General features: G+C 40.0%; 1 protein-coding gene across 1 annotated transcript; it reads right to left on the reverse strand.

The window, feature by feature from the left end:
• Positions 1 to 1418: 1418 nt before the first annotated feature.
• Positions 1419 to 11230, reverse strand: slc43a2b (solute carrier family 43 member 2b). The gene is made up of 13 exons (XM_015010852.2): positions 10963 to 11230; positions 8380 to 8671; positions 8141 to 8196; positions 7977 to 8053; positions 5859 to 5951; positions 5343 to 5476; positions 5022 to 5218; positions 4774 to 4917; positions 4014 to 4146; positions 3429 to 3561; positions 3153 to 3226; positions 2886 to 3009; positions 1419 to 2806 (listed from the first exon to the last, which is right to left on the reverse strand). Exons 1-13 carry the CDS (start codon positions 11120 to 11122, stop codon positions 2645 to 2647), a joined length of 1779 nt encoding a protein of 592 aa, XP_014866338.2. The 5' UTR covers positions 11123 to 11230; the 3' UTR covers positions 1419 to 2644.
• Between the last annotated feature and the right edge of the window lie 791 nt (positions 11231 to 12021).

Consider the following 12021-nt stretch of genomic DNA (forward strand, 5'->3'; position numbering starts at 1 on the left):
TTAGCTGGTCATCCTGACAAATAAACATACTTTGATCTAACCATCCTATTGGTTCTTCAGCGGTATTTGGGATGATTAGCAGTGTTAGTCTTCCCACACTGTCTTCCAGAATTTAGACCAAAAAGTTACAGCAGCTCCTCTACAGCTGAATTAAATATATAAATTAAAAAATATAGTCAAACTCTTGGCTGCTTCTCTGCCAAGAGAAAGTGAAGGATGTCCATTGAACAGTTCTCAATGATGAGGTCTTCAAAGTTGTGGATATTGTCTTTTTTATTATTATTATTCTGACTGCTTGAAACACTCCTTAGATCTGCTATAGGACTTGAGAATTTATTTCTATTGTTCACCATGCATATTAGCATTATTATGCTAGATTGTTATGGAGATTTGTAAACCCCCCAAAATATGATCAGTTCAGTCTGAGTCCTTTTACCCAGTTTGAGGAAAATTCTGAATCACATATTTTATGTGCCAAAAAAATAAAAGCAAAACAACAACCTTAAAATTTGTGATGGTGTGTTTGGCAAAATGTGCATTGTCTGTTACCAGTTTGTGGCCGAGCTGTTAATGAAGGTAGCAGTTCAATTTTAACTATAGATTGAGTTCTACATCCTGCGTTTCGGTCGTTTCATGAAAAGCTGAGTTGGAGCAGCCCCTCTTCCTCCGATGTGACTGATGATTTCGCACATCTCGTCTCAGGTGGTGAGAGGTGCAAGCGTCAAGTGATAAAAATCTGCTAAAACGCGATATCAGGTGGCAGCTCAGCGTGACGACAGACTTGCAAACACCAACCACCTAGATGTGAGAAAATAGTTTATGCTCATCACGCCTGAGCATGTTTCCTGAGTGCTGAGACATTTTGTTAACACTTCTTAAAATAGCTTGGTGTTTTAAAGATTTTGATCATTTTCAGGGGCAATGACAGATCATGTGTGCACAAGTACATTCTGACATTTAGCCTACACAGGGGTATCTATTTCTTCATTTCTGTTTTAAAAATTATTCTTCAACTAGTAGTGTATCATAATTTCCAAAATTTTATGGTTTAGTTGCTCCTTGCTAAGAAAAAGCATAACCCGTAGCATGCTGCTGCCACCACCGTGTATGTCTGTTATATTAAGAGTGATGCTCAGGTTTTGTTTGTAGGTCAGCATACAATGACTTTCTTCTAAACACAGATTCCATGTTTCAGGTATTTTCAGGTTACATTTCAGCGTGTTTGAACACATGTGTATTCCAACAAATATACATCATAATCTTTTACATTTTAGTTTTTAATGTTCATCACTGCTATAGTTTGATGGTACTCCAGAATACTCGGTGCTTTGGTCAAACCGAAGATAAACCAAACACTGCCATCTCCTGGTTTGTGTTGGAACAACTTAAAAACAAACAAAATGCAGTAATTAGAGCGATGCAGTGAAAAAAAAGGAAAAAGTCTTTATTAACTTCCACATACAGACACCCATTTACCAAAATATCTCTACTTTAACTTCATTGAGGGCAGAAGGAGCTCCAGGCAGACAAAACAGAACAAACCTACATAAAAGCAGCACGGCACAGTTAAAGTACACCAAGAATTGAAAGTGGAAATGCTAGGAAAAAATAAATACACATATAAAAGGTAAAAGGAAAAGGGGGGACAGAGGTCTGAAGCCAATCATCCAGAAAACGTGCCACCGTGAGCTGGGTTTGTGTGGAATTGGGGTAAAAGTGCTGAATTTCTCTTGAAGGAGACAGACTGGAGGAAAAACTGAGACAAACTAAGACGTCTGACTAATGGCAGCTTTATGGGGAAATGCATTAAGTCACTATTATAATGCCCTCTGCAGTGTAGAACACCTTCACTGATATGTGTGAAAATGCAATCAGTTAATTTTCACTTTTCAATTAAAAATTTGCTCTTTGTACAATATGTTACAATATGTTAATTGTAGAAAAAAAACTAAAGCTGATACATAAGGTAAAATAAATACTCTAAGCATACATTGAGGAAATTTATCCTTTGAAAAAAATGGACATTAGCCTTACAAAAAGACAATGACTCTCTCTTCTGATGACCTGAGAAATATCAGCAAAATGTCTCGGCTTTTACTCCACATTTCCTTTGTACAAACCCCTGGAAGAAATCCCAACAGATGTACTGATAAGTAGCACCATGCAGTAGCACCTGGATGATTTGCATTCAACATATAACAGATCGAAGAAACCCCATAACAATTGGATCGCCCTGTAATTTTAAAGTGGTTAGATGGGAAGGTGATACCGAACCAGGAGGCCGTATATCCCTTTTCTTCTCTTGCGGGGCGAGTTAAAGCAGAGGAAATGCTGGAAAACACTCTGAAGGTCAGGAGAAAGTGGAAGTGAAGAGAGCTCGGAGGATTTGGGGGAATACAGATGGCGGATGCCTCTTTCCTTTCACAGTTTCTCCTCCTATTTGCTCTTCATCTCCCTTGTTGGTTTCACTTTTCTCCTCATTAGCTATCCATTGGACTCATTTCTACGACAACAATCCCATTAGTTTTTCAATTGGGGAATTTGTAAAGATGGGTGTTGTCTTTCTTATGGAGACGTGTCACAATTTTTTGTTTGACACTTCAAGGCGCCTGTTTTGCACGTTGTTTTCTCTATCCGTCTCCGTTTAAACGAAGGCCTCCGGGACCTCTGTGCCGTTGATTTTGATGTATATTTTGGCGTCCTCGGCTTTCTGCTGTAGTTCTCGATGGAGCGTCCATCTGTACCAGATCAGGTAGAGAGGCAGCAAGAAGCCCAGCAAGCTGAGCACAAGCAGTCCGATGTTAACCTGCAGGGTGACACCGGAGTAAGCAAGGTTTTAATCTGGCTTGATAGCTGAATGTGTTTAGGTGGGTGATGATTCCTACCCAGAATGGGTCTCCCTCAAGTGGTCCCATCATTGCCAAAAACAGGGGCTGTTGCAGCAAAGCAAAAACAGCACTGGCGAGAGACTGCATCCCTGTTAAGCTGCCAAACTGAGAGGAGGGATATCTAAAAAAGAAAACATTTTGTTTAGTTAGTCACTTTGCAGCAGCGTCTACCAACATGGAAGTTTGATACGCAAAATGATTAAAAATGACTTGGCAGTTGAAATTAAAATGGGCATGAGAGATTAAAATGACGTTGGTACATACACAGCAGCATAAAGGCCCCCGACGGCAGAGTGAATGAATCCTCTCACCACGGTGTGTAAGATGAAGGAGATGATCTGAGGAAAGAAGAAAAACAGAATCAGTGTTTATTCGCTTTTGCGTCTCATGTGAAGTTAATTCAGTTTCCCTCTAGCCGGATGGTGTTAGTGTGCAATCAGATGCCTACATCAACTGTCAGCTCGATACAGTAAAGTCAGCTTTGCATATGGACACAGATCTGATGAGGACACAGAACAGAAACATCAACGAGACGCTCACCTGTAACTGGAGATTTGGTATCAGACAGGTGACACCAAATCCCACCAGAAGCAGGTTTGTGAGGATGAATGCTCGCAGAGCGTTTGTCACTTTCTGGATCTTTCTGTCTCTGCGCTTTGTCTTGCTTTCACCTCTAAAATGTAAAAAAGAAAAGAAAGTTGGATTACGAGGGAGGGATGCCATGACACACCAACAGCACAATGTTTCCTGGGATGCAAACTCCCTCCCAACGCCCCCTCCTCCCCCCATTTTTTGGTACAAATTTAATGGTAATAATTGTGAAAACCATTTCACATTTGCAAACTGTAGTCTGTTTTAATGTTGCATTTAGAGCAATGGCTTGTCAGCGTGTGTTAAAACAAATTTGTTTCACTGTGGATAATGAAACTTTATTTCCAGCTTTACAAGCAGAAAGAAACAAGGTTTTTAATTCTTTCTTTTTTGGAGTTTACACACACATTTCCCACCAAAACCTGCTTTCTTTGGAACACAGAGCCTTTTAAGTCCATTGAGGAAATAAAGAACCACCAAATAATTGTTTATACTCGTGCATAGTTATTAGAACAGATCAACACTCAGTCTCACTTGCTTAAGGGTTCCTTGTCTTCTTCCCCGTCATCACAGTCCTTCAGCTTCCAGTCCATAATTTGACCAATGACAGGAGTGGTCATCAGACAAAGCAGCTGGAGCACACCAAAGATGGAGGAGTACAGACTCACTGAGGACCAAATGAGGACAACATATTTATTGTTGTTTAATGGAATATAATACAACACTGTTGAAAAAAGATTTTTAAAAAATGGTGTAATCCAGATGATAAAAGTGTGGGGAGAGGTCACTACCTGGTTAGATGGTTAGTCATTGCTGTTAATAAACTGTGTGGGACTGTAGAGTGCAACAAGGTCGTTCAAAAGTCAATGTGTTGCCATTAGGGCAGATATTTGTGGCTCTGGGAGCAGTGACACATGAAATGTGAGTCATGTGAAGCAGTGTAAGATGTTTGTTCTGCTGATTCTTCTAGAAAAGTTGTTAATGAGTCAACTAGTAATACTGGTGGCTTTAGTTTAAAGCTGTGTGATAGTCGAAGGACTTGGTTATTGACAAGGACAACCAAGAAAACAAATGTCGTACTCCACTTGTTGTCAGCTGGATATTTAATAAGCTAACGCTAAGGTAAACTACTGCTAACGCTAAAGTTTTTGTCTTACCAACTTCCATCCTTTCCACTGAAAATGAAAAAGTTACGTTCAGTTGTTTTTAGGTCGTGATACAAGCCAGACGGGTGCTGTCGCTTGAGTCAGTCATTGCACACAGACAGAGATGTCTCAGAAGCAAACAGACTGACCTGTGTCAAGGTTTCCATCACAGAGCACCTCCAAGACGCTGTTCATGGCCCCCATGTAGAACAAGAGACGGAGCTGTGTGATGCACATGGTCAACGCGCTAAGCAGAAAAATAGGGCTCATGATGCTCTTCAGAAAAGACTGAGCTGCAGAAAGCAAAAGCAAGAGATTTAGAACAGGGGTACAAACTAAGTCAGGATTCTTTAAACCTTCATCATTTCAGGAGTTTTATTTTACACTGCACTCTTACATTCCTCCTGGGGCTTGCAGTCCATTTCCAGGTCCATGGTGGATAGGCAGAGAGTACGTCCGTCCTTACCAACCACCTCCTTTTGTTTCACGTTGTTGCTGACGCTCAGGCGGCGGCCCACTGTGGTCACTTGGCGGTAGAACTGCTTCCCTGTGATCTTATGGTCAAAGCCTAGCCAGCTGAACTTTATTTTCACACTGAGAAGGCAGAGAAGCAAATATTTTTATCACATAATTTTTGATCAAACTCTCTCAGTGGGAGTAGGATTTATGTTGGCAGTGTACTTGGGAGCATAAATATGCAACTGTCTTTGGTACTGACGTGTAGTCCATGTCTTCTGGTCCTGGGAATGGCTCCAGCGGCCAGTTGAAGAAGCAGTTGAGGAAGACAAGTGCAGCACAGGAAGCCCACACCACAAGAATGGTAATGAATGGGGCACCGACATCATAGATGACCTGTCCACAATGGAGGAAAATGTCAAACTGAAGTGGAGGTAACTTTTTTAACAACTTATGGCCCAAAAGATCCATAGAGCAAAACCTTTCACATGACCATTAACATGGTTTTGTGCTATCTTCTTTCTAGCTAGATTGTATCTGATATGTATTTGACTGAGATTAGAACATTTCAAAATCTTTTTGTCCTTTGAATACACAGACACAACAGAGAATTTTACATTAAAGTTTCCCAAAAAGTAACAAAGAAAATAAACAAAAAATATTTGTTTGAAGAAAAAAAGTTTGTTCATAGCTTCAAATAATATGTGGAATATTTTTTTTTTAGATTTTGCTTGGACTCATTTAATGTTATTTTTTGAAAAGGAATACTTTTCCATACCTTGACACCAGGGAATGTGACGGCAGACGAAGCATAAGAACCAATCATGAGGGCGATGAAGGTAGAACGAAGGTTTCCAAACATATTAGGGAGCTAAAAGGTAAAGGAAAGAAGGAAAACATCACAGATTAGCATATTCTGTCCATACGGTACCCTACACTAAAACAATGAACAGATGCTAAAAAAATATAAGTTAAATAAGGTCTGTTTCTCAGTGAATGTAAGCATAAAGGTTAAACAAGCATCATAGTTATGTCAGCTGCACTTATTTGGAGATGAGGGAATCGTATGGGGGCGCCATAAAGATGATGCCCAATAACACTCAGGTCAGAGGGCACAGTGGGGACCAATCAGCAAGACTGCATGGTTCAAAATGAGGAGGAGGTAAAAGCACAACAAACTGACATGAAACAAACCAAAGCATAACAGACACACATGAACACGCAGCTGTCGATTACACCAAATAAACTCTTAGAGGAGGGAGCCGACAGCTGAAACAGTCAGGGGGGGAGAACCGGTCCTGGTACCAGAAACAAGATGGACAGGGTAGAGAGTTCATATTTTTTATTTTTTTTGTTTTGTTTACACCCTCTGCTCCAACTGGAAGAGAAGGGTAACAGAGTTGGAGGACAAAACGGGGCGACACAACCAACAAAAAGGCATTCACGAACTGTTCTGTTTTCAAGTGGCTGAACAACAACAAGCACATTCTTTTACATAAGACTGGGGAGGGGATCTGCTATGTTGGGGAACCAGTTTACTGTATTTCTCAGCAGTAACATCGTTCAGAAGTACTTGTCAAACTTAACCAATAGATACTTACTAGTCTTTAACACTGACAGAGAGTTAAACTGGAATTGCACAGTGTTTCCTATGCGATGTGCGGAGAAACTATACTCCAGAAGCCAGTGATGTAGACTGTGTTTAATGATTAACCCAACACTGACGGTTTCTTTTATAGCACTTGAGGTTGTTAAGGTGACGAGGTGAACCAGCGTTCAAGGGTAAAGACGTGTTTCCATGCATACTGTGGAGAATCTTATTCCCATAACTTCAGCTAGTGAGACATTTAGGACGTGCAAAAGATGGTAGAGATGAGTGATTTAGACTGTGTTGTTATTGAGGAATGTTGTTTTACGGAGATTTACTGGTGTAGAGCCACTGTTCGGTGAACAGCATCTCCATGGTAGCAACATGGACTCTTGACTGAGTTATCAAAGGCTAAAAGTGATGGTGAGAGGAAGCAACAGCATGCAGGAGGAAAAACAGAGAGGAAAGAATGCAAATGAATAAAGAGACGTCCACCCAGTGATTCCTTGAATTAATTAAGATCGTGGGTTGTTTTTCTTTGGCTTTGTATCCAAGGCTTCTCTCAGATTTAATGAAAACCATTTGAAATATGTTTCACTTGTCAGTGTGTGAAGTCAGATATTGTTAAATGAAGCTATGTGAGGCCATATTTTGGTCATGTAAACTGTTCTTTAGTATTTCACTCTTATGAACTTGTACACATATATAATGACTTGCAAAAAGAATTAACTTTTGCTTTTGTTTTACAGTGTCACATTTTGTCACCACAACCATTAAAGTATTTCAATTTCAGATTTTATGTGATTGAAAAGCACAGAATAGTGGATAATTTTGAAGAGGTAAACGACACTTGTATTTCACAATTTTCATAAAAAGTGTAGCATATGATTGTATGCTGTCCCTTTCAATTGTGATACTTAAGAACACCATATTCTTTCTTTTTCATGTGACTATTATGTGCTGCTTTGCGTTGCCCAAACACAAAGAATCCCCAACAAAAATAGACTGAAGCTCTTGGGTGTTAATGGCACCGCATTCCTATTTCATGTCACTCAGTGGTCCTTCCTCACATCTGAAGCAGAGCTGAAATACACTTCTGTAAATCTTTTCACAAAAGACCAGAACAAAAGGGGGAATTCAAACAGGAGATGAAACAGAGTGACTAGCCAGGGGTCCAGTAAACAATTCTAGCAGCGTGTTAATGAGGAAGTCTTATAGACACATGCATTGCTCAGACAACAGGCAGCTGGTGCGCCAGCTCTGCAGCAAGAAAAATGCAAAGCACACAAACCTGGCATGCCCACTTACTGTGAGGGAGGTGAAGGTCATGCACATGCCTCCGAAGCCATTGAAAGTGAGTGCAACGAAGATAAGAACGGAGAGCTCTAAAAATGACACATCATTAGGCTGCCGACAATCACTACATCACATGTAGATATGGAAAATGGACAGATTGGATCACATGGACTCACCATTTGGCTTGTAGGCTCCATAGGCAATGAGTAGGCAGGAAAAGCCAAAGCAGGTGCTGAAAGTAGATGACTCTGTCAAGCATTTTTAATGACCAAAACTACTTCTCTTAAATCTTTTTTTGACAACAATATAATATAATCTCAATTAACTCTTTGTGGTTGATTGCCCTTCTGAAAAGCAGTAATCCCCAACAATCCTGTTTCTCTTTTTTTAATTGAGCCAATATTGCTTTGCTCACCTGCCCAGCAGTCGAAGTTTCCGAGGCCCATATTTATCCATGACGATCCCCAGCGGCAGTGTGATGGCTGAGAGCAGGAAGGAGCCAATTGTGAAAGCAAGATTCAGCATCTCATCCTGTTCTTTGCAGATCAGCCAGCCGTTCATCCTCAGCGGACCCTCCGGTGCGACGGGCTTCATCTCCACCCCGTCTCCCGAACTCACTAAGGATTCGTCCGATTCAAAGGCGTCAGCGTAGTCATTGGGGATCGGCGTCGCCGCAGAGTGAGACCGATTGTAGCTGGAGCTGTTACCTGTAGAACATGATGAAATGATGGTCAGATTGATCTTCTATTTTTTTCCCTTCCTTGTTAAAACATGGTGAATATCAGCTTTATAAATCTACTTTCACTTATTATCTGAAATGTAAAGTCTGCACTTTTATTTCATCACAAGATCATGACTCATCATTACACGGTTGTCACACGTGGAGTGAACTCATCCTCAGTTATCTGTGCTGTAAAAATCAGTCTAAAAAAATGCAACATGTCAGCAAAAAATCTGCACAGACAGGATAAATTAAGCAGGAACACAGAGAAACATTTTGACTCAAATCTTGTCAGGCTGTCTGGGTTTTTATTGAGACTTTACAAAGTGTGAGTGGAATAAAAGGTGATCAGCTGGCAGAGGCAATGAACTGAGCCGGGTTATCAGAACCTTTAGGTTATAATGTGAATAGATACAAAGGTTCAAGAAGAGACCAAATGATAGAGAAACTTGAAACATTGCCTCTTTTGTATCCACCAGCCAATAACAGTGTGCCATTGCAAAGAGGAACTTCCCATCATGACACATTTCATAACAGGGCGCCATAGCTTTCTGCAGAACTTTGTATATAATTTTCCAAATATCCTGAAAATGTGTCTTCTTTTATATACTGTTTCATGGTGCAAAGTGGGAAAATTGATCTAACTCAGTATCAAAATTGAGTACTTGGTGTGCTGACAAGTTGCAAATAAATTTTGCTTTTAGTTTGTATGCGTAACTATTGAAAAATGAAGTGAAATTAGCCTAAAATAGAAAATAAAAAATACCTGTTTGTGTAAAAATAAAGAAGAGATGTCCTGTGGCCACATGAACTCAAATAGAGTTCATGGGAGACGTGATTTCCTCCTGTTGCGTAACACATGGTCCCTCTGTGACGCTACTTGCAGAAGGAAAACCAAACTTAAACCACACCACTATCTTGCACATCTGGATTTTATAGCCGTCTCCTGCACAGGTCATCTAACTTCCACCACTCATCACTTTTCTATCAGCCTTTGTCCCCTCCCTGGTCTTTATCAGCACCCTTTAAACTTCCAAATTACTGGTAATAAATGCTGGATGTGGAACTCTCTGTTCTTCATTTCAAAAGTCACATGGCTGAAAAGAGCTGAGATGTTCTTTTTTTCCTCTTTGGTCTTATGTCATCAGAATGAGATAAAACTGTTGTGGCAGATCTCCAACAATCTTTTTTTTATTATTATTATTAAAGTACACATTCTAGTGTACGTTTTTAGATTTCCACATAATTGTGAGGTGTGTAAATGATAGGTAAGTTTTTTTTTCCTCAAATTAAACTCTGAAAAGTGTGTTGTGCATTTCTGTACAGCCCCTTTACATCGCCAATAAACTGTGATCATATATAACTAAATTGTGATTTGCATCTCTGGAGGAGCTGCAAAATACTCAGGTGAGAAATTCCTGTTTGCTGTTTTCATCCAGCCCTTAAAAGGCACAGCAAAAAAGTGAGATGGTTTAATTAAATGACAACACAAGTGAACTTCTTTTAAATATTTAGAAACATAATCTTTGGCAGAAAGCTTTACACCACCACATTACACATGGTGGTGGTGGCATCATGATGTGAGGTTACATTTTTCACACTATTTTTACATTTTCGACCATCATTTTTGCCAAGCCTCATATAAAATAAATGACTTGGTCAAATCAGAGATTGTGTATAAATGTGATCTGTTCTTTAAAACACGAAGCACAACCTGGAATTTTATTAAGATGAGCAATAAGAAAAAAGAAGAAAAAAAAAACTTTAGAAAAAGATTGCTTAATCTTTTACGGGTTATTTAAAAAGGAGCAACAAAGAAGCAGTTCATGTGGTCCATTCTTGGTTGTTGTCTTTTCAGTAGCTCACTGTCTCTGTCCTCAACTAAGCTAACAGAGACAAGAACAGCACAGTAACATACTGTCTCAAGAAACCGTACTCTATTCTTTTGTCCCTTCGGACCACTTTGCCTACCTGCCTGCCTGAATGCTCTAACGTATCTGATCTGTTTAAACCGCCTGAGTCCAACCTGGGACATCTTCACAGATAACATTCTATTTTCAAAGACTGGAGAAGATGGGAAGTGTTGCTTGACATCTCTTGAAAAAAATCTTTCACATCCTTTGATCAAAGTCAAAGCATTACTTTTCCCCCAACCTTAAATTTAAAATACATTTTCAGAGCGAAAACTCACTGCATTAAACCTGAATGACTTGTCAGATATACAAGATGAAAAATGGTAAACGATGATAGGAGTGCAATCTAAACATTCAGACTCACCTTCCTCATTGCAAAGGTAAGAGTAGAAGCCCTCAGACTTCAGCATGATGAGGAGGGAGCCCCATCCCAGCAGCACAGCGGAAAACAGCAGGTTCTCAATGATGGCAGTCACTGCCATCCACCAGCGCCTGGCGAAGGCTGTGGCAAGGGTCGGAGCCATGGCCGAGGGGGAGAGGGAAAGCTTGAGAAAGAGAAAGGACAGAAGAGGAAGAAGGCTGGAAGAGAGCAGAGAGAGCCTCCTCGACTGACGGTCAGAATGAGGAGTGACGGATTTCTTATCTGAAAAGAGAAGTAGAGGAGGGAGGGGAAGTTGTAAATTCAGCCTATCGGTGAAGCCAGAGAAACCCTGGAAGGGCTGGTTTTTCAAATGAGACAAGGTTGCGCATCTAACTTTGCACCATTGGGAGATCATTGATCATGTGAAAGAATTGTAAATGAGCCAGTATTGTAGTGAAAGAGCTATTTTGATGGATTTAACACAAAAGGGAACAAATTATTCTTATGAATTGTGGTGATTTATATACATTCTTGCTTATAGTTGATTAAAAAATAAATAAAAGAACAATAAAATGTTAGCATCACAAAGTTTCTGCAGGCGAACAAACTGGTCCAGACTGGACTGAAGACTGGTCAAGCGATGACTGTCTTGCATTTCTCCTGCGCAGTCCTCCCTCCCCAAATGTCCTCTCATATTCAACCAACCGTCAAAAATGTTTTTCTGCAATTACTTCAGTGCATTCCCAACAAATTAAACAATCTGCTTTGTTTTTTCACTCACACAGAACACACCATCAAATGAGATGCAGAAGCAGCAGATTGAAAAAGTAATGCCCACAGAAGTTACTACTTCTAAGAGTAATGAGTTTGCACAGATTAATTACTTAAATTCCTATTTATGTCAACCTAAACATGTTAATCCTTTTCTTGTTAGATGTCTATAAAAATATAAAACAAATTCTCACCACTCCAGGCTGCAGGTAGTGCTTCAAAGCACCCAGCTCCCTGTATCTGTCTTGGCTCTCTGACCAGGTATCTGTGAAAAACAACATTTATATACTC

The sequence above is a fragment of the Poecilia mexicana genome, unplaced genomic scaffold, assembly GCF_051168715.1.
Source record: "Poecilia mexicana isolate PSO_F unplaced genomic scaffold, ASM5116871v1 scaffold_14, whole genome shotgun sequence".
Lineage (NCBI taxonomy): Eukaryota > Metazoa > Chordata > Actinopteri > Cyprinodontiformes > Poeciliidae > Poecilia > Poecilia mexicana.